Here is a 22,833-nt window from a genome sequence, read left to right on the forward strand (position 1 = left end):
AGCGTCCGCGACCCGCCTCCAGGGCCGCGCGTGTGGGGGGACGGCCAGCGCGCCGCGCCGCGCCCCGCCCCGCCCCGCCCCGCCTGTGCACGCACGCGTCGCCCCGCCCGCCGCGCAGCTCCGGCCCCGCCCTCAGGATTGACCAGCCGAGCCACCGTCCGCCCAACCCCGCCCCGCACGGCCAGGCAAAGCGGAGCCGGCCGTGCCGTGTGTGTGTGTATGTGCGCGCGGGGCGCCGTCTCAGCCCCGGGAAGATGGTGGCGGCGGCGGCGGCGACTCAGGCTAGGCTGAGGAGGAGGACGGCGGCGACGACAGCGCCTGCGGGCAGGAACGGCGGGCAGCGCCGGGACTGGGACGCGGCCGGGGCTGAGAGGCCGGGGCTGGGGGCCGGGCTGCGCCTCCCGCGGCGGCGGCTGCTGCTGCTGCTGCTGCTCCCGCCGCTGCTGCTGCTGCCCTGGGCGGCCGAGGCCGCGGCGGCAGCGGCGGCGGTGTCGGGCTCAGCGGCAGCCGAGGCCAAGGAATGTGACCGACCCTGTGTCAACGGCGGCCGCTGCAACCCTGGTACCGGCCAGTGCGTCTGCCCCGCTGGCTGGGTGGGCGAGCAATGCCAGCACTGCGGGGGCCGCTTCAGGTGAGTGGGGGGGGGTGGAGGGTCGGGCCCGGAGGGAGGCTGAGGCTACGGGGAGCACGAGATGGCTCCAGGCCGGAGGCAGATGCCGGACGGAAAGTGGGGACGGGAGGGCCGTCCCACAGTGTTTGAGGACCATTTGCTTCCGAGGAGATCATCGTCTCTGGCCCAGGGTCGTCTACTGGAAGATGAAAAGGTTTGAGGCAAGGGTGGAGGCACCCCAGAGGGATTTTGGGTGCGGTGGGTACATGAGAAGAAAGCTCAGAGTCCCATAGAGTATCAAAGCCAGTCCCTGAAACTGGGCCTCTTTCGGATAAATGAGGTATATGAGAAAAGATGAGAGAGCTAGTCTTACTTAAACACTTTCTTTTAACATTCCCTTGTTCCCTAGGGCCTGATGGGTTCTCTCACTCATTGAAAATGCAGGGTACTCAGAAGAAACAGGGCCTTGGCAGTGATTTGTTGGCTGAAGATAGAAGGGAAAGGTTAGGATTGTGAGATACTAGAGGTAGAAGAATCAGTGGTTGTTGGTTAGAAGAAAGTGAAGAAACTAGCCTTTTGAAGCTCACTAGAGCTGGCTGATTGGAACAGGGTGGAGAGGGCATAGAAGGTGGTTCCTGTTTGCCCTGGTTTCTGGAGAATATGGAGTTCTGAGTTGGCCTGGTTCAGGACATTAACTCCTGTAGAGATCATTAATTCATTAATTAATAGTTATCTATTATTTGCTTCAGTTGTGGGAGGATTTCCAGGTAATACACATAAACAAATAGATTAGCCAGACTTTGGCCTAGTCCACACAGAGTTTGGAATACAGCAAGAGAAAGATAGGTACACAAGTGACCCTAGTCATAAGGACTACAGAATCATTCATGCCTTTGGCAGATTTTACTAAACATTTTTGATGTCAGATGTGGAGGAGTGGGGATATAGTGACCAAGGCACACAGGCCCTGCTCTCATGGATCTTACATTCTAGTGGAGAAGACAGGCAGTTAATAAGTAAATAAAGAAATGACTGTGATAATTTTAGTTAATAGTGCTGTCAAGAAAATAAAACAGAATGTCCTGATTATAAAGAGGATTATAAAGGATTATAAAGAGTGAGTAACTTTAGGAGAAACCCCTCATTTGAAGTGACACTTGATCTGACCTGAATGAGGCGATGTAGTAGTACCTGTGGGAATTCAAGGAGGGAGATTGTGACTAGCAGGGGGAGTGCAAGGAAGACTTCGAGGAGAAAGTGACATTGGATTTGAGTATTTGAAGCAAAGTAGGACTTGGAAATACGTAGCTGGGAAAAAAATTCCAGATGGGAGCAAGGGTGCAAACAAAATTGTGGAGACCACAAAGTAAAGTATTGCTGGTACTAGGGTGTATAGAACAGAAGAGAGTTGTAAGGGGAAGATTTAGAATGGTAGAGTTGTAGACTCCTGTAATGTCACATCTTCACGGAAACTTAGAGAACATTGAGGAGATGAGCTCTTTATTGTTATGGAGAAATCAAGTGATTTCATGCCCAGTGTGTAGTGTGTCTCGCTTTGTAACCTAGGGCTTGTAACCTAGGGCGTTCTGATTTACGAATTACATTAATCTATGCATATTTGTTGAGGGCTGCTCTGGGGTAAGTTGTAAGATACAATGGCAAAGAAAAGACCACACAGTCCTACTCTTGGGGAGTGTATGTTCCAGTTTGGGAATAAGAAATATAATAATTTGTTATTATTTTGCTTGAGGCTATGGAGGAAAGGACGGGGGCAAACAGAGGGCTTGAGTTTGAAATGTTAAGGCTTAGTGGCTGAACAAGTGAATTTTGAGTTGAGTTCTGAGGGGTAGGATAGCACTACCTACATGAGGGGTGGAGTACTAAGGAGCCAACATGTACAGAGGCTTGGGGATGAGGGGCATCATGGTAAGCTGATAGAAGGCCAGATAGCTGAAGCAGAGCGCAAATGGGAGCATGGCAAGACTGGAGAGATAGACAGGAGCCAGGCCATGTGAAGCCCTGTGGGTTGGGTTGAGAATTTTGACCTTTAACTCTTGAGCAGTGGAATGGCACAGTTAACTTGAACTTTCATGACATTATAGGCTTTTAGATTGGAGCCAGAGCAGGAATGGCCTTTAGGTAAGGCCAGAGCATTTTGAATTTGAGGAGCTTCTAAAATCAAATGACTGGATGGTTGTGTCAGATGAGAGCCCTTTAAGTTCTGAGTATCTGGAATGCCATGGAAGGCAATGGAGGCCCATAGGGCGCCGAGGGACATGCATAGCAAGATCAGTCTGTCAGTACTTTTTGGAGTAGGAGGACTCATTGTAAGCCTGAGACGTGGTGGGCAGTTGGGTGGGAGCTATTGGCCCCATCAGGACAGAAGTAAGGAGAACCTAAGATAGGCTGTGGGAGTGGAGGCAGGGTGGGTGCTAGGTGGTAATTGCAGAGGTAAAAGACGGGTCTTGCTTGGAAACTGGTTTATTCTTGGGAAGGAAGGGGGATGGTGAGGGAAAGAAAGCTAGATCGGATCTTCGGTGACTGAGAGAATAGTGATACCATTAACAGACACAGGGACATAGGAGAAGCTGGTTTTATACCCACTGAGATTAGGTGCTCTCAGGGTATCCACTTGGCAGGACAAGTGTTAGTGTTGGAGTTATCAGTGTAGAGAGGGACATAGCCAGGGAGAAAGAGCAGGTCTCTCTCTAGTCCAGAGGATTGAGAAGAGCCATTTGTTATAGGGAATAAGCAGTCCTGACACTGGTTGTCTCAGATGGTATCAGGCGTGAGTGAGGGGTCTCCCCTGATTATCGTGGATGCTCCATTTGAGCAGGTTCACCCTGGTTGTCAGTGCTCTTTCCTGGGCAAACAGTTAGGACTTTGGTCCTGATAATTCCAGTATATTTTGTGAGCTGCTTGAATTTGCATTTTTAAAAATGAAAGTAAGAGGAACTTTTTTTTTTTTAATTTTTATTTATTTATGATAGTCACAGAGAGAGAGAGAGAGGCGCAGAGACATAGGCAGAGGGAGAAGCAGGCTCCATGCACCGGGAGCCCGATGTGGGATTCGATCCTGGGTCTAAGGCAGGCGCCAAACCGCTGTGCCACCCAGGGATCCCAAGTAAGAGGAACTTAATGTCTCTGGCCTTTTAAAAAACTCTCATTAAATTGTTAGTGGAAGGATTATTTTAGGGAAGACAGAAATGTTGGTTTTGATTATAGTGGTACACATCTTGATTTAACTCACAGACCTGTTTGTTATTAAATGGAGAGACATTCAAATGAATACCTTTCCGGTATATAATGGCATCAAGTCAGTGTGTTTTTAAATCTTTTTCGTTGCATAAATCCTGTGTTATAATTGTTGTTATGAGTCTTTTCTATTAATTGAAAGGAATGTAGGATAATAAGAGGATTAGATCTTACCAAAGTTATCACTGAATGCATACTATATGCCAGGGATCTGGTCAAACATTTTTATGTACATCATGCCATTTAACTTCTGGACAACTCTGAGAGTGTTGTGTAAAGTTTGTGTTATTGTATGGTTAGACAGTTGGAAAATAAGTTTTTTTCTTTTTCAAACAAAAGATACTACAGAAATGATTATCACAGAGGAGAATATTATTGGTGTCAGTTTAGTAAAATTAACTATGGAATCTTTGGTGGATGACTTCTAAAGCAATGCCAGTTTCATTCATTTTTATGTTATTGTTCATAATTCAGTGATCATTTTTTTCTACTTGTGACATCACCATGGAAATTTTTCTTTGGATGATAATAAATACATTCCATCAAATTAGAAGTAAAGATACTAAGCCCATCTATGAAGTTAATATGCATTTAATTCTTCTACGTTCCTGCTGTCAGAAGTTTGGGGAGGATAGACTATAAGAGCCTAGTGAATGGGAGCCTTATAATTACCCAGGATGTTAAGAACTTACCTTCTCCAGAAGAATAAGGAAAGAAGTAGGCATTTATTGAGCATCTGTTTTGTTCCCGGCATATGGAATAATGGTGGTCATGGTAGTCCCAACACTACCTGCCACCAACATTTCTCCATTTTTTTTCTAGGTGTTGTGTCAAGTGTCTTTTAGCAATTACTCTTTTTAATCCTTAGAGTGAAGTTATTCCCATTTCACAGATGGGTGAACTGAAGCTTAGAGATACTGAGTAACTTGCCCCAGCTCATACAACTTGTGAAAAGCTGGACTGGGATTTGAATTCAGGCCTTGTTAATTCCCACACCCTTGCTTTCCATTGTACCATTTGGCGTCTGATTTTTTCTGAGTCCAGTCACCCTTTACAAATATTCTTTGGAAGAGCTATCTAATGCCATTGAGAAACAAGAGGAAAATAGATTTATTACAACTCTAAAGCTAGCATTAAAAAAAAAAAAACAAAACAGGGACGCCTGGGTGGCTCAGTGGTTAAGTGTCTGCCTTCAGCCCAGGGTGTGATCCTGGAGACTCGGGATCAAGTCCCGCATCGGGCTCCCTGTATGGAGCCTGCTTCTCCCTCTGCCTCTGCCTGGTCTGTGCCTCTCTCTTTGTGTGTCTCTTGAATAAATAAATAAAATCTTTAAAACAAAACAAAACTTTAACTCACTTGAATATGTTTGACTACCAGTCAAGGACATAAATCCCTATAGTGCAAAGACATAAATCCCTATAGTGAAATGAAAATTCTGGAAAATAAAATTTTAAAAATAAAAAAATTAATTTTTTATTTTTTGGTTATAGTAACTATAGAAGTAGTATTAGCCTAAAGCCCTAAATTTATGTTCATAAATCAAATAGGCTTGTCTGTTTTCCTCAGTAGGATATAAACTCCATGAGGGCAAGGATTTTCATCAGTTTTTCTTGCTGTTCTATTCCCAGAGCCTAGAACAGTGCCTAGGACATGGTGTGCAATAAATGTTTGTTGAATGAAAAGATGAAGAAAAGTCACCTTTACCTGTATAACTGCCATATCTGTCTTTTGTCCTCATAAATCTCATGAACTTCATTGTCTTCTGTTTGCTGGGCATCTTTTTGGGGATGTTTTACTGTCACCTCATAGTAAGCCATCTGAGACAAATGCTTCTTGAAAAAAATAGTCTCTCCCTTTATCCTCCCTTATTTCAGTAGTAAATCTTGCCTGAGATAACTAAAGGTCAAAACATAGGAGTAATCCTTTGCTCTTTCTGGGTATTCTTTTTTCTCTAAAATCTTAAAATTTTGTTCCTTCCCACTTTTGCTCCTGCCATCCTAGGGCACACCTGGCCCTTTACCTCCTTGCTGACCTGCCTCTGTTGTGCCCTGACTGGGCTCTTGCACCTCCAGAGTCCATTCTACACTTTGTCATAGAAATCCTCTGAAACATATGTCACTGTCCTGCTCAGAAACTTTTTCCCCTACTCTTATTACCTGTAAAATGATCCTCAACAGAAGGCTTCCAGTGCCTCATACACATTCCTTTCTCCCTACCCAAATTCTTTTACTTTGTAGTTTTTATTCATATTTCCTAAATTTAACACCTTTCTTCTTCCTTGCTCCCATGTTCTTTCCTTTCTACTTATCAAGATTCTACCTCAAGGCCTATCTTCAGTTTCCTATAATAGCCAATTCTCTAAAATCATACCCATTCTCTTCTTTTGAGATGAGTCATCAGTCTATTCAATTCATAGATAGCTTTTGAATGATTGTTATGTGTTAGGTACCATGCACTGCCTTGAGAATATGAAGGTGGGTAAGAATCAGGCCTTGCTTTCCCATCGGAGAGCTCATAATTCTGAAGGGAAGACAGCTATGGTGCACAGGCAATTAGAATTAATAATAAAAATACAAGTAATATGTGGTGCTGGACTAAGATGTGGGGAGAGACTAACTCTTTTGAGGGCCATTGTTGAGGCATCACAAAGACAGGAACATTTGGGCAGATCCGAGGTTTAGTGTAAATAGACAATCTGGGTGAGATGGGCATTCTGGAAGGAGAAAAGAGCATGTACAAAGGGAAAGAATCATGGACTTTCATGCTTACTTAAGTGTATTAGTTTCCTAGTTTTGTTGTAACAAAGTAGTACAAACTGGGTGGCTTAAGCCAGCAGAAGTTTAATCTTTTATAGTTCTGGAGGTCACAAGCCTGAAATAAAGTGTCAGCAAGGCCATGTTCTCTCTGAAAGCTCTAAGGGAGAATCTGTTCCATGCCTTTCTCTTAGCTGCTGGGGTGGACAGCAATCCTTAGCATTCTTGGCTTGTACATGCATCACTCTAGTCTCTGCCCCCATCACTTTAAACTCACATAGTATTCTCTCTTTGTGTCTCTTCTGTTGTGAGGACATCAGTCATGTTGGACGTATGAATATGACTTCATCTTAATTTGATCATCTGCAAAAACTGTTTCCAGATAAGGTCATCTTTCCAGGTACCAAGGGTTAGGATTTCAGTGTAGCTTTTGGTGGTACACAGTCAACCCACAGCACTTAGAGAACTGAACATAAGTGGATATTGTTGGAACATAACTTGTGAGGAATGTCTTGGAAAGGTGTGAGACTGGAAGGTGGTAATGGCCTTCCCTCCTCCTTTCCCATCACCTTCCAGCCTCAGGATGCATCCTTGACCTGGGCTAAGCCATCAGGGGATTCCAGCCTCTTGTAATGATTGTTTTGAGGTAGGCATGTGATCTAAGCTGACTCAGTCAAAGTGACTCTCAAGACTTTTGCTGGAGACCTCTCTCTTCTGGATGTTTATGAAGGAGATGCTTTGTCGTCTTTTGCTTTGTGTGCCGAGGATCTAAAACCTAGAATTGTTATAACTAGCATTGTTGTTGTGATAGGAGCCCACCTGTAGTCAGAGCAACTTCTAGAAGAGGGAGGATATCAGAGAAATGGAGCTGAAGTCCTGATGACTTTTCTGAAGCTCTGGGTCAAACATTGCCTGAAGCTATACTTTTTAGTTTTATGAAGTCCTGCAGTCCATGTTTTTCTTAAGCCAATTACAGTTGGATTTCCTATTCTTTACAATACAGAACAATTCCTATGCAGAGAAACAGTGCTGGATCATGAAAGTCTTCGCATTTTGCACCAGGAAGTTTGAGCCTTTTTCTCTAGAATTGATAACATGGTCTAAATTCCTGACATTTTTCTGCCAAGTCTCTTAGTTTTCCAATGTTGATGGGCACATGATCTGAACCCTAAGTTACTACAGGCAGTAGTTTTAGCTTGTTTGATACTGCATAACTCAGATTGCCAACTTCTCTCGGGAAAGAGGCTGTTCTCACTCTCTTGTACCTCAGCTCTATTTAGCCAATTTCCCATATGAGGGTTCATTAATTTGTATTTGTAAATTGTATTGGGTACAGTTTCTGTCAAGGTTCTTTTAGTGACACTCAACTCAGACAAGTTTAAGAGAAAAAAAACCAGATTTATTGGTTCATGTGACAGAAGAGTCAAGGGAATATTGTTGGCTTTGTGTGTGGCTGGATCCAGGGCACCATTTGGTCTGTCTCCCTCCATCTCTTAGCTTTGATCTGTTCTCTGATGGCTTCATTTTCAGGCAGGCTGTCTTCAGGTGATATCTCCAGAAGGTAAACCAAACTGGCTTAACATCCTCTACTGGAAAAGAATGACCCTTTCTTAGAAGCTTGTTGCAAAATAAAGAGTGCTGAGAATCTCACTGGTCCCTTGTCCTTTACTGAAATGGTCTCTGTGTTTGGGTCATGGGAATGTCCTGATTCATCAGACCTGACTTGAGTACCTGCTGTGGAGCTGGGGTATGAGGTTCTATTGGATGGAATAAGTGGCATGGACTGAGGAAGGGGGAGCAGGAAAAGAAAAAGGAAAACACACATACTGTACCAGAAAAGTGGGGCTTTGTTGGGCAGGTAAGAACAGTGATATTGCTGCATTTTCCTTAGAACCTGCCATTTGGTGAATACTCAATAAGTGTTGGTGATAAAAATTAGGAATGTTCTGTAAAATACTGTATCAAGTAATAAAATGCCAGTTTCCCAGTTTACCAGGAATTCACTCAGTCATTACTAAGGATTGTGAGGGTCCCACTATGTGGAATGCATTATGCTGGCTTGTGGAGATGACTGCAGTGAGGACTGTGCCATACTGAATTTCGGTCTAGCAGAGTCAAGTCATTAATAAAAGTAATTTGTCCCCTGATTTTGCGATGGGGGAAATAGAATTCTGGGAAGAATCAACTAAATACATACTATTATATGGGATGAAATTATGTTATATTGGCTAAAAACTTAACTATGTGAAATATTTACATAATAAACATCTGACATTTTTGCTGATTCCTAAAAGATAGAGTTTACTTATTTGAAAAAGGTGAAAATATGCTTAAGTAAAAAGAAAAATTGGGCATGATGTAATATAATATTGCACAAAGCATACGTTTGAAAGCAGATATCTGACATTTAAACTTTACCTCTGTGAACGTTTCCCAAGGTAGGCAAATGCTTTTTATTTACTACAGTAAATAGAGGTTGGATAAATATACTGGAGAAAAACAGAGTATGTATGACCAAAACGTTTTTTTCTAAATATGAAGAACTGATTTAATAAATTTGTAGGTTATAATTATCTTGAGTGTTAAATGCAGAACTGGGTATCTTGTACTGTGGTTGAACAAATTATACTGGTTTTTCTCTATAACACAATCTGGTTTTTTAAAAAAAAATTCTTTTTTTTTAAGATTTTATTCATGAGAGACACAGAGAGAGAGAGGCAGAGACACAGGCAGAGGGAGAAGCAGGCCCCATGCAGGGAGCCCGACGTGGGACTCGATCCCGGGACTCCAGGATCACGCCCTGGGCCAAAGGCAGGCTCTAAACTGCTGAGCCAGCCAGGGATCCTCTCAATCTGGTTTTTAAAACTAAAATGAAACCACTGTTGTACTTTTCAGAGTATTTGTGTTGGAAATTTATGGGCTGCAGGCCTGTGATGAAATTTGTTTCTCACTTATACTCTTTATCGCTTTGTGATTTCTCCAGGGCATTGTGGCAAAAGTGAGCCCCATCCATGTATCGTATACTAATCTTGTTCTTCAGTTCGAGACTCTTCTTCCTTCCATTTTCCTCTTCTCCCTTTACTTTCAGACTAGCCCTTTATAATCAGCTAGATGTCTCATTTTCCCTTTTGAGGGTGGCTTTCTCCTGTTTGTCTTGTTTTTTTCCTTTCTTACCATTTTATGGATGCTTTTCTTTTATTATTTGAGACTCTAGTTTGATTTTAGTCTTTCTTCCTTTTTTAAAAGTTTATTTATTCATGACAGAGACATAGACACACACACACACACACACATACATACACACACACACACACAGGCAGAGGGAGAAGCAGGCTCTGTGCAGGAAGCCCGACATGGGATCCCTGGTCTCCAGGATCACATGCCAGGCTGAAGGCGGCGCTAAACCACTGGGCCACTGGGGCTGCCCTCTCTTCTTCTTCTTTTTTTTTTTTAAGATTTATTTATTTATTTGAGAGGGAAGGAGCATGCACGCAGGAGCTGAGGGGGAGGGGCAGAGGGAGAGGGAAAGAATCTCCCGCAGACCCACAGCTGACCATCGAGCCAAACTTGGGGCTTGATCTTACAACCTTGAGATCATGACCTGAGCCGAAGCCAAGAGTCCTGACACTCAACCTTCTCAGCCATCCAGGTGCCCCTTATTCTCACAATTTTTAATTCTCTTAAGTTTTCTGTTTTTTTCAAGTTAAAATTTTGAGCAAATTCCAATTCTAGCTGTGTATTTACATGTTTACTCATCTAGAATTCTCTTGCACTTACAGAAGTTAATTTAGTCATGGCTGAAATGCCTATTTATCTTTTTAGAATTTGACATTAATAGTATATAGTTATGAGTCAAATGAATTTTCTAATTCTTCTTGGTCTTTTTCGTATTCTAATTAAGAATTTTCTAATTTGTTTACTCATAAGTCTATAAGCATTAGGGGCTGGAACTATATCAGGTGCTGCTAAGAGACACATAAGCCACCTTTCTTGACCAGTATTTCCTGTATTTTTTGATTCACACATCCCTTCACAGAAGTGTGTAATCTTGTGGACTCTTAGGAATTAAAAAAATAATATTTTTTAAAAAAAGTATTCTATTTTTGGTAAGATAGTTGGAGTTCTCATAGTTGGTTTTAAATAGACTAAAAAGTAATTTCAAATATAATTTGTAATGGTATTCATAATATTAAAGAAAAATTTGACCTTCTCACTGCTTAACGTGTTGTACATGTTGTTTAATGTATTTTAAATTAATTTTGCAAGGAAAAGCATGATTTATAGACCAAAAAATGCCACTTAAGTTTGGATTGAATTTATATTACAGTAGAGATTGAATCAGACTGTGCTAAAGAAATAGACTTTTCATCCTCATGTTTGGCATTTATGCATTTGTGCCTTAAAAATTCTGTCTTAGAAAATTTTTTTGGTGTTTTGTTTCTAAATCATAAAATAATAGTGGTTCAAGCTCTTTGTAAGCATTTCTCTGTAGATAGCATATTTCCTGTGTGGATGGTTTTTTAAAAATTGAGCAGAAAGGCCAGATTGACTATAATTGTCACTTAATTTTCCCCTTTTAACATTATTTTTTGGAGTACTAGAGACATCTTGCAAAGCTATACAAGGATTTTGACCAGAAGGTTTAGCAAGATGATCTTCAGGCAAATTTGCAGAATTAAGATTTATTTTATGCCCTTCTGTAATGTGTATTTAAATGTTGTGTTCTTTGCTTCTCTTTTAGTAGATACCAGTACTGTCTTTTAATCAGAACATCATTTGGGCCACTGTTGAGAAATATTGACCAACCATGACAGTTGCTTTAAAGCAATTATGTGGGATCCCTGGGTGGCGCAGCGGTTTGGCGCCTGCCTTTGGCCCAGGGCACGATCCTGGAGACCCGGGATCGAATCCCACGTCGGGCTCCCGGTGCATGGAGCCTGCTTCTCCCTCTGCCTGTGTCTCTGCCTCTCTCTCTCTCTGTGTGTGACTATCATAAAAAAAAATAAATAAATAAATAAAATAAAGCAATTATGTTTGGCACTGGCTCAGTCTCTGGGGTAACTTTACTTCCTTTTAATCTGAAACATTTCAAGCCTATGGAAGAGTTACAAAGAGTAATAAAATGAACATCTCTCTACCTACAACCTATCTTTGCTGAATTTCTTTCATATTAATATTATTTTTAGGGTATTATACTATTAAGTTATGTAACAAAGTGTTATAAATATCAGCCAATGCCCCTGTGTTACTCCTCCCTGTTCCCCTTACTCTCTTCCCAGAGGCAATTAGTATGGTGAAGTTGATGTTTATTATTCCCCTTGAACATTTGTACTTTTATTACAGACACACACACACAGTCTTATTTCCAAAAATAAGATCCTGTTTCAGACTTCAAAAAAGTATTCTATACATTTTTTTCACCCAAAGCCCCATTTTTTAATGCTTTTGAGATTTGTTTGTATTGATAAATGTAGCTTTAATTGATATAGCTAGTTCATATCTATATTCACTATAGAACTCCAACTTATTTATCCATTTTCCTACTGATAGGCATTTAGATTTTTCCAGTTTGTCTTGTTACAAAATAGCTACAATTAACATTCTTTACATATCTCTTTGTGCACCTGTGTATGATTTTTATCTAGGGTAGTTATCTTCAAACTTTTGAAGCACCTCTGAAATAATTTTAAAATTCTTTTTACTTCTTTGCATGCTTTTAGGTTGACAAGCAGTTGACATTACCATTTTTAAAAAATGGATTTATATAGTTGCAAAGAATAGTTACTAAAGAAAACTACATTATTAAAAAAACTTATTGGGTAGACTCAAGTCCATAGCTGTTATAACCTTTCTCCTTCATTTAAAAAAAATACACGTCCTCTTAATAGTCAATTTTTGCACTGTTCCTGCCCCCCCTTTTTTTCGCTTAAATTCTTATTTTCATCCTAATAGCCCCATATCATTTTTTTTTTAAAGATTTTATTTATTCATGAGAGACACAGAGAGAGGGGTAGAGACACAGGCAGAGGGAGAAGCAGGCTCCATGCAGGGAGCCCGATGTGGGACTTGATTCCAGGTTTCCAGGATCAGGCCCTGGGCTGAAGGCGGTGCTAAACTGCGGAGCCACTCAGGCTGCTTGAGCCCCGTATAATTTATAATTTTTTCTAGGTTATGAATTCTGCTTGCTGATTTAGATATCATTGCCATAAAGCTTACCAGTTTAAAGTGTACAAGTCAGTGACTTTTAGTATATTCATAAAGTTGTGCAACCATTATCATCTAATTCCAGAATACTTTCATTATGTCAGATGGAAACACTGTACCTATTAGCAGTCACTCCCCATTCCTCCTTTCACCCAGCCCCTTCCACCCAGAAAGAAGGTCAGCTTTCTGTCTATGGATTTGTCTATTGTAGACATCACATATAAATATTGCTATATAATATGCAATTGCTTTGACTGACTTTTACTTAGCATAATGTCTGAAAGATTCATCTTTGCATCGTGGATCAGTACTTCATTCCTTTTTGTGGCTGAATAATAATTCCATTGTATGTATAAACCGCATCTTTTTTTTTTTAAGATTTTTAACATTTATTTATTTATGAGAGACACAGGGAGAAAGAGGCAGAGACATAGGCAGAGAGAGAGAATCAGGCTCCATGCAGGGAGCCCGATGCGGGACTTGATCCTGGGACTCCAGGATGACACCCTGGGCCGAAGGCAGGTGCCCAACCGCTGAGCCACCCAGGCGTCCCCCACATCTTATTTATCCATTTATCCATTCATCGTTTGAAGAACATTTAGGTAATTTTCACCTTTGGCTATTGTGAATAATGCTGCTCTGAACGTTCATGTACATGTTTTTGTGTGGACATCAGGGGATGTCTCTTGGGTGTATACCTAGGAGTAGAATTGCTGGGTCATGTGGTAGCTCAGAGTTTTACTATTACTACTACTACTACTTCTTTTCTTTTTCTTTTTCTTTTTTTTTTTTTTTTTTTTTTGAGAAGGAGGGATGAGGAAGGTCAGAGAGGAGCAGAGAGAGAATCCAAACAGGCTCCATGTCCAGCAGGGGGCTGACGACACAGGGTTTGATCTCATGACCCTGAGATCGTATACTGAACTGAAATCAAGATTCTGACACTTAGCTGACTGAGCCATCCAGGTGCCCCTCAGTATTTTACTTTTTGACAGAGTGCCAAACTTTTTTCACAGAGACTGCACCAGTTACGTTTTTTTTTTTTAAGATTTTATTTATTTATTTGACAGAGAGAATGAACAAGCAGAGGGAGTGGCAGGCAGGGGGAAAAGGAAAAGCAGGCTGTCCATGGAGTAGGGAGCCCAATGTGGGGCTCAATCCCAGGGCTCTGGGATCATGATATGAGCCAAAAGCAGATGCTTAATCGACTGAGCCACCCAGGTGCCTCTGTACTAGTTACATTCTTACCAGCAATTTATGAGGGTTTCATTTTCTCTACATTCTCACCAATACTTATTTTCTGTGGTTTTATGCCATGTAGCTGGTATAATGACTTTGTCCATTATGACTTTGTCCAAAGTCCATTATGACTTTGATTTGCATTTCCTTAATTTTTGTTGATTTTGAGTATATTTTCATGTGCTTATTAGCCATTTATACATCTCTGGAGAAATGTCTACTCTGATCCTTTGCCCATTTTTAAATGAGGTTCTATGAGATTTTTATATAGATTTTTATTGTTGAGTTGCAAGTGTTCTTTATATATTCTGGATATTCTAATATAATCAGAAATGTGATTTACAAGTAATTTCTTCTAATTTTTTGGTTGTTTTTCACACATACAAAAAACCCCCAAGAACCTTGGTAGTGTCTTTTGACATACAAAAGTTTTCATTTTGGTGAAATCTAATTTACTTTTTCTCTGGTTGCTTGTACTTTAAGTGTCTTATCTAAGAAACCATTTACTAATCCAAGATCATGAAGATTTACATCTTTTATTTTTAAGAGTTTTATGGGTTTAGTTCTTACGTTTTGATCTTTGATCCATTTTGAATTAATTTTGTACATGCTGTGAAGTAGAGGTACCACTTTATTCTTTTGGATGCAGATATCCAGTTGTTCCAGTGCCATTTATTGAAGAGACTGTTTTTCTTTATTGAATGGTCCTGGTCCCCTTGTCAATTGACTCTAGATGTATAAGTTTATTTCTAGACTCTCAATTATATTCCATTGACCTGTTTGTCTATTCTTACGTCAGTACAAGCCTATCTTGATTACTCTGTAATGTGTTTCAAAATCCTATGTAACTTTTTAAATGTTTTATTTTGAGATAATTGCAGATTTGCATAAGGTTATAAGAAATAGTAGGGTGATATCCTATCCTTTCACCTCTTTCTCTTACTGGTAACAGCTTGCATAACAATAGTATAAGAGCACAACTAGAAAATTTGTATTGATAACAATTTTATCGATCTTATTCAGATTTTACCAGTTTTTTCATGCACTAATTTATGTACATGTATTTCTGACATTGGATTTTATTTTAATAGATTTTTTTTAAGATTTTAAAAAATGTATTTGATAGCACAAGCAGGGGGAGTGGCTGGTAGAGAGAGAGGGAGAAGCAAGCTTCCCGCCAAGCAGGGAGCCCAATGCAAGGCTCGATCCTAGGACCCTGGGATCATGATCTGAGCCAAAGGCAGACGCTTAACCAACTGAGCCACCCAGGCACCCCTATTCTAATAATCTCTATATTTAAGACAGTTGAGTATGTTATATTTCTTTAAAACAAGGATTAGTGAAAAAAAAAACCAGGATTAGTGTATAAATGAATTTTTTCAGTTTCATATTACCATGAAACTTAAATGAAATTTTTTTTCTATATTAATCATTATAATTATTCTTAGTGCACAATTGAGCAAACCGTATACATGCAATGGACATTTTTAGAAGTAATATTTAAACATAATAGGTAGATTTTTGTTGGAAAAATATCTGTTATTGAGTTGGATAGTACTTTTTTTTTTTTTGGATAGTACTTTTTAAAGAATCTGGGAATGATAGAATTTACTGCTAGAATGAGGCAGAGTTCAGTATAAATTTTATTCCTCTCCCCCTTTAGTAAATATAAACCCAAGAAACCTTGTCTGTGCAGTCATTGTATACACTAGACAAGGGTAGTAACATGGTGACATCGGTGCTCTAGGAATGTTGTTCTGGCTGTGGGGTGCCTAATTAGTAGACTTGTGGTCAGGTCTCTGAACCTGGAAAGAAGATAGGGCTTTGGCAGTAAGACTACTATAAATTATTTTGGTCTTGGGGTAGAGCATAGCAGTGGGAATGGAGATGAAGGGATGAATCTGAGGAAGCCTTTGATGGCAATTGATTGTAGCATGAATTGGTCATACATTTGATAAAGAGGATATAATAGAGGAAGAAGCTAATAAATGTCACACCAACATTTTGAGCCTAGGAGAATGGGGCTGTTTTATCATTTCAGGTGGACTATACAGTTGAATGAGAAGAAATATCCCTCCCACAAGATTAATGTAATATTTAAAAGTATTAGCTAAGAATGTATCTAGAAACCTGTAAGAAATGAGAAGGCTACATTAAAGCAGAGCCAAATATAGCTTGTGTTAGAACCATATTTTTCGACTCCTGGTTTCTTTTTTTTTCTTTTTTTAAAGATTATTTATTTATTTATTCATAGAGACACACAGAGAGAGAGAGAGAGAGAGAGAGAGGCAGAGACACCGGCAGAGGGAGAAGCAGGCTCCATGCAGAGAGGCCGATGTGGGACTCGATCCAGGGTCTCCAGGATCATGCCCTAGGCTGCAGGCAGTGCTAAACCACTGCACCACTGGGGCTGCCCTCGACTCCTGGTTTCTTTGCAGGGTTGAGTTTTGTCAATTCTAGAACTCTCAGTTTTTGCTGTTGCACTACCCTGTTAAGCTATGAGTTTTCATTTATATTTATTTTTTTCCAAGATTTATTTACTTATTTGAAAGAGTGAGTGGGTGCAGGTGGGAGGAGAGAGACCCTTGGAGAGGGAAAGAGAGACTCTTAAGCAGACTGCAGTGAGTAGGGAGCCCAATGTAGGGCTCAATCTCATGATCCTGAGATCAAGATTTGAGCTGAAACCAAGAGTTGGACTCCTAACGGACTGTGCCAACCTGGCGCCCCTTCATTTCTATTTGTATTCAAAACATAATACAAATAATTTTCATATGGATGTTTAATAAGGAAATGCTTTACATAAACTATTGGACTTTCCTGGTTCCTGAGCCAAACTAGACATCCACAAGGCACCTCCTTATCTGAGGCAATATAGTAGAGTCAGTGTTTAGATGTCTTTGAACAAAGGCTCTGTCTCTAGTTTTTTAGCTTCTGAAATACACTTCTCTCTAAAACATCATGGATACACATAAAAGTTTATCCTAGACTTTCTTTGTACTAAACTGCTGATAGTAAGAGCTTGAGAATTTTTGTTGTTAGGAACTTTCTTGGAATTGATGCTGTTATCCATTAGGCAGCAAATGTTACATGATCATCTATGATATTTTAGGCACTGGAGAAAAAGAAGTGAATGAGATATGTCCTTGAGAAAATAATGGTTGCCTAATGGGCAGAGATGTTTCTCTCTATCAGTAACAGACCAGATGGTTAAGTCTGAACCCAGAAAATGCATCACTCAGCTCAACATCAGATATGTTGGGTACAGTTTCCAGAGTTCCAAGGGACATTTAAACTGAGATCTGAAAGGATGGTTAGGAGTTTACTAGGAGGGGAAGCAAGAGAGAGGGAAGATAGAGATAGGATGTGCTAAAGCATGGGGACTTAAGGACAGGTGAGTTGAGGGAGGAGAGTGACATTCAATATTGTGGCACTTTGGACTGCTCAGTCTGGGGAGCAGTGGCTAGAGGTGGAGCAGGAGAGGTAAGGTGGGGTTGGATTGTGATGGACCTTGTATAAAGTCCAGATATGCTATCTTTCACCTAAACAGTCTTCCAACAATCTGACTAAACTGCTATTCAATTTTGCTTCATAATTTAAATTCACATAAAAATTCAAATAGTTGGGCAGCCCCGGTGGCTCAGCGGTTTAGTGCCGCCTTCGGCCTGAGGTGTGATCCTGGAGACCCAGGATCCAGTCCCACGTTGGGTTCCCTGCATGGAGCCTGCTTCTCCCTCTGCCTGTGTCTCTGCCTCTCTCTCTCTCTCTCTCTCTCTCTCTCTCTCTCTCTCTCTTTGTCATGAATAAATAAAATCAAAAAAAAATTTCAAATAGTCTTACTGTGATGGCCAGATCAACCAATTTACTGCTACTCTGGCCTTTGCAGTTACAGTATTAAGAAACTAATTACATAAGCAAGAAGCAAAACATATTAACAAAGCCCCCCACTCAAATCCCTGATACAGAGTTTTCAACTAGAATACACATCAAAATTGCCCACAGAGCTTTAAAAAACACAAATGATGGGGCCCCAACTAAGCTAAGGCAGGCAAAGGTTTCCAGGCAGGTTTGAATGATCAGATTGGCATTTGAGGAAGATAACAGATTGCCCTGTGGAGAACTGGCCAGTTAGGGGAGCTAGGCTGAGGTGTCACAGGAGACCAAGCTTGGGTGTGGAGAATTTTGGACCAGGGTATTGGCAGTGGCAGTGGGAATAGGAGAAGGACAAAAATGGCAGTGGTTTTGTAGGCTAAATGAATGGACTGAAGTCAAGGAACAGTTGATAAGTTTTGAAACATAAGGGTGCATGGTGACAAACTGTTAGAAAAGTAGAGGACCAGAATTTAATTTTTTGACATAGGAAATATTTGTCTGAAACATGGGTCTAACTTTGTGCCGGAAATGTACCTTGAGTAGTTACCAGCATATAGATGGGAAGAGAAGCCTTGAATGCAGATACTATTACTCTAAGGGGGATCATGGAGAACTTGATCCAGGACAACTCCTAGGACAGAGCCCAGGACTTGAGCAAAGGAATTGTCCTTTGATTTTATTGAGTCTTTCAAGGTAGATGATTTATTTTTAAAAATATGAGGGAGCCATATTATTTTGTGGTAGTTTTAATTATCATCATGGGTGAGTATGGTAGGATATCCTAAACATTTAAGCATATAGCACTCATTTATAATGTTATATGATTTATTTTAGTTGTAGATTTATTATTTTTTAACTAATTAGGACAAATGCTTAAGTCGTTACATGTTAGGGTATTAGGGTTATCAGTATGAATACATTTTCATGATGAACTTTTTACATTGTATTTTAAAAAAATACTTATTTAAGTAATCTCTACACCCAGTGTGGGGCTTGAAAGCAGAACTCCAAGATAAGAGTTACTTGTTCCACTAACAGCCAGCCAGGTGCTCCTCATTGTATTTTGATTTTAAGGAATTAAACATTTTTGACTAAAGGTGAAATTTGGGAATATGGAAATATTTTTAATGTTTCAGTGCCAAAAATTCAGCTACTTTAACATCTAGAAATTCCAAGGTTGTATATGGAAGATTTGTTCTTAATTTGTCATATGTGTTAGAATCATTGGGGTGCCTGGGTGGCTCAGTGGTTAAGTGGCTGCCTTCAGCTTAGGTCATAATCCTGAGGTCCTGAGATGGAGTCCCTCTCTCTCTACCCCTCCCCTCACCTTGTGTGCATGCACTCTCGCTCACTCTCTCAAGTAAATAAATAAAATCTTAAAAAAAGAAAACTGTGGAGCTTTTAAAGTCACCAAATGCAGTGCTAGATCCCAGCTGAGAGGGGTTGGTGTTAGGGCCCCATCATTTGTGTTTTTTAAAGCTCTGTGGGCAATTTTGATGTGTATTCTAGTTGAAAACTCTGTATCAGGGATTTGAGTGGGGGGCTTTGTTAATATGTTTTGCTTCTTGCTTATGTAATTAGTTTCTTAATACTGTAACTGCAAAGGCCAGAGTAGCAGTAAATTGGTTGATCTGGCCATCACAGTAAGACTATTTGAATTTTTTTTTTTTTTTTTTTTTAGATTTTATTTATTTACTCATGGCAGAGAGAGAGAGAGAGAGAGAGAGGCAGAGACACAGGCAGAGGGAGAAGCAGGCTCCATGCAGGGAACCCAACGTGGGACTGGATCCTGGGTCTCCAGGATCACACCTCAGGCCGAAGGCGGCACTAAACCGCTGAGCCACCGGGGCTGCCCAACTATTTGAATTTTTATGTGAATTTAAATTATGAAGCAAAATTGAATAGCAGTTTAGTCAGATTGTTGGAAGACTGTTTAGGTTAAATATAGCATATCTGCACAATGGAGTACTATAAAGGGAATAGTTCTAAAAAGGAACAAAGACTATATGTTGTGTCGTCATCTTGAGAATATATTGTTGAATGAAAAAAGCAAGGAGCAGAATAGTAGTGTTGTCTCCTACCATTTTTCAAAGAAAGGGGCCTAAACATTTGCAAATATATATTGTTTTGTATATACATAGACCCACCAAAGGAATGGTAAACCAGAAACTACTAAAAATGGTTACTCTGAAGAGAGGGAGGGAGGGAGTTGGTGGAAGAAATAGGTATGGAACCTAAACTTAGAGTATACTTTGTTTTGTGGATTATGCCTTAGGATCATATAAATGTCTTGCCACATTATAAAACAAAAATAAATTAAAATGAGAGGAAAAAAGGAATTCAGAAAAATCAAATGCAAAATAAAATAAGTGAACCTAAATGTATATCAGTTTTGAGGCTGAAGCATAAAGAGTATTTCAAGTGACTTTGAAACATAATCATTCGTCTGTAAGTTTCTAGTAATAGATACCCCTAAGGACAAAGGACTGCAAAGATATCATAAGCTCTTTTTAGTAATCAGATAACTCGTAGTAATATTGATATTATTCTGGAGGTATGTATTGTAAGCTTTTAAGCAAGTGGATAGTTACATTGGATTGAGGCCATAGATTTTGGTGTGGGAAAGAGACCCAGAGAAATTGGGTGAGAGTTCTGGAATCCTTAATTTGACTTAGAAGTGTCAGTATGAATTCATTATGTATTTTATTTTTTATTTTTTTAAATTTATTTTTATTTTTAAATTTATTTTAAAGATTTTATTTATTCATTCATGGGAGATACAGAGAGAGAGGCAGAGACATAGGCAGAGGGAGACACAGGCTCCATGCAGGGAGCCCGATATGGGACCCGATCCTGGGACCACGGGATCATGCCCTGACCCAAAGGCAGGTGCTCAGCTCCTGAGCCACCCAGGCGTCCTATGTATTTTTTTATTTTCTTTCTTTATTTTTTTAGGTAGCCTTCATGCCCAGTGTGGGGCTTGAACTCACAACTGTGAGGTTAAGAGTTGCACACTCTACCAACTGAGCTAGTCAGGCAGGCATCCCTATATTTTCTTTTTTTAAAAATGTATTTTCTAGTTCTCTCTACTAAAGAATCTCAGAAACCCACTTAGATAGCATCAAACACTTCTAGTTCCAGACTCTGTTCTCTAAATAATAATTCCCAGTAAAAGGAACCTAGGGTACCTTGGAAAAAGGGAGCCAGGAAATCTATAAAATGAGCTTGGAATATCTTTTTCACATCACAAAACAAACTACTGGGGGATATTTCTGTTCATATCAGTGGTGGAATAGCTTTTTCTAAGCCAACACTCCCAACTGAGAACAACTGAAAAAATTGGAAAATAGTTTTTTAAAAATCTGTTTAAAGACTTTGGAAAGTAAGCAAGGCAGACAGCAAGGACTTGAGAGATCTGTATTTTGGAGAGGGAAAGCTCAGAGGTGAGGCCAGCTTTTGGTATAGCTTTTTCCTTGGAGTGATTGGCTGATTTGAAGTCTGCATCTAAGAAATTGAAGAAGGTGGTGGCAGGGAGGCTGAGATTCTAAGTAGAGTTTTTGGTAGTTATGTAGAGGTCAGGGACAAAATTGGGGTTCAGAGCCTGCAAAGTAGGAAGGGCGCTGGAAACCATCGCAGGCTTTTAGTTGGGAACTCTGAAGGATAGGCTACACCTTAAGGATTAGCTCTCACAGAGGCTGAAACCAACTTTCAAATCACCCCAGTCCTTGATTGGATTAAGGAGAGCTCCTCCTAGCTTTATTACTTGCTAGAAGTAAATGTTTTCTCTGGAGAAAGACCATCAGCCATTGATTCAAGTTATCTGTATATTTTTATATATTTAGTGAGAATATGTAATATGTATTTACGTGTTATTACATACATTATTTTATTTATTTATGGTATTTTTAAAATTGGAGTTCATTTGCCAACATATAGTACAACACCCAGTGCTCATCTTGTCAAGTGCTCCCCTCAGTGCCCATCACCCAGTCACCCCATCCCCCCGCCCACCTCCCCTTCCACTACCCCTTGTTCGTTTCCCAGAGTTAGGAGTCTCTCATGTTTTGTCACCCTTTCTGATTTTTCTCACTCATTTTCTCTCCTTTTCCCTATAATCCCTTTCACTATTTTTTATATTCACTGAATGAATGAAACCCTATAATGTTTGTCCTTCTCCAGTTGACTTACTTCCCTAAGCATAATGCCCTCTAGTTCCAAGATCAGACGAGATCGGGCGCGTTCAGGGTGGTATGGCCGTAGACAATGCCCTCCAGTTCCATCCATGTTGAAGCACATGGTGGGTATTCGTCGTTTCAAATGGCTGAGTAATATTCCATTATATATATATATATACCACATCTTCTTTATTCATTCATCTTTTGATGAACACCGAGGCTCTTTCCACAGTTTGGCTATTGTGGACATTACTGCTATAAACATTGGGGTGCAGGTGTCTCGGTTTTTCACTGCATCTGTATCTTTGGGGTAAAACACCCACAAAGAAACAAACAATCCAATCATGAAATGGGCAAAAGACATGAACAGAAATTTCACCAAAGAAGACATACACATGGCCAACAAGCACATGAGAAAATGCTCTGCATCACTTGCCATCAGGGAAATACAAATCAAAACCACGACGAGATACCACCTCACACCAGTGAGAATGGTGAAAATTAATAAGACAGGAAACAACAAATGTTGGAGAGGATGTGGAGAAAGGGGAACCCTTTTGCACTGTTGGTGGGAATGTGAACTGGTACAGCCACTCTGGAAAACTGAGTGGAGGTTCCTCAAAGAGTTAAAAATAGAGCTACCCTACGACCCAGCAATTGCACTACTCGGGGATTTAGCCCAAAGATAACTATATACGTTATATTTATAACATATCATAAAACTTAGTCT

At 40.2% G+C, this 22,833-nt stretch overlaps 1 protein-coding gene across 1 annotated transcript in view; it reads left to right on the forward strand.

Moving 5' to 3' along the window:
* Positions 1 to 174: 174 nt before the first annotated feature.
* The window catches only part of ATRN (attractin), a 160,516-nt gene continuing 137,857 nt past the window's right edge, over positions 175 to 22,833 (forward strand). Inside the window, 1 exon segment of the mRNA XM_055345920.1 lies at positions 175 to 631. Coding sequence (XP_055201895.1) covers positions 255 to 631 — 377 coding nt within the window. The 5' untranslated portion in view covers positions 175 to 254.

The sequence above is a fragment of the Nyctereutes procyonoides genome, unplaced genomic scaffold (genome assembly GCF_905146905.1).
Source record: "Nyctereutes procyonoides isolate TBG_1078 unplaced genomic scaffold, NYPRO_anot_genome, whole genome shotgun sequence".
Classification (NCBI taxonomy): Eukaryota; Metazoa; Chordata; class Mammalia; order Carnivora; family Canidae; genus Nyctereutes; species Nyctereutes procyonoides.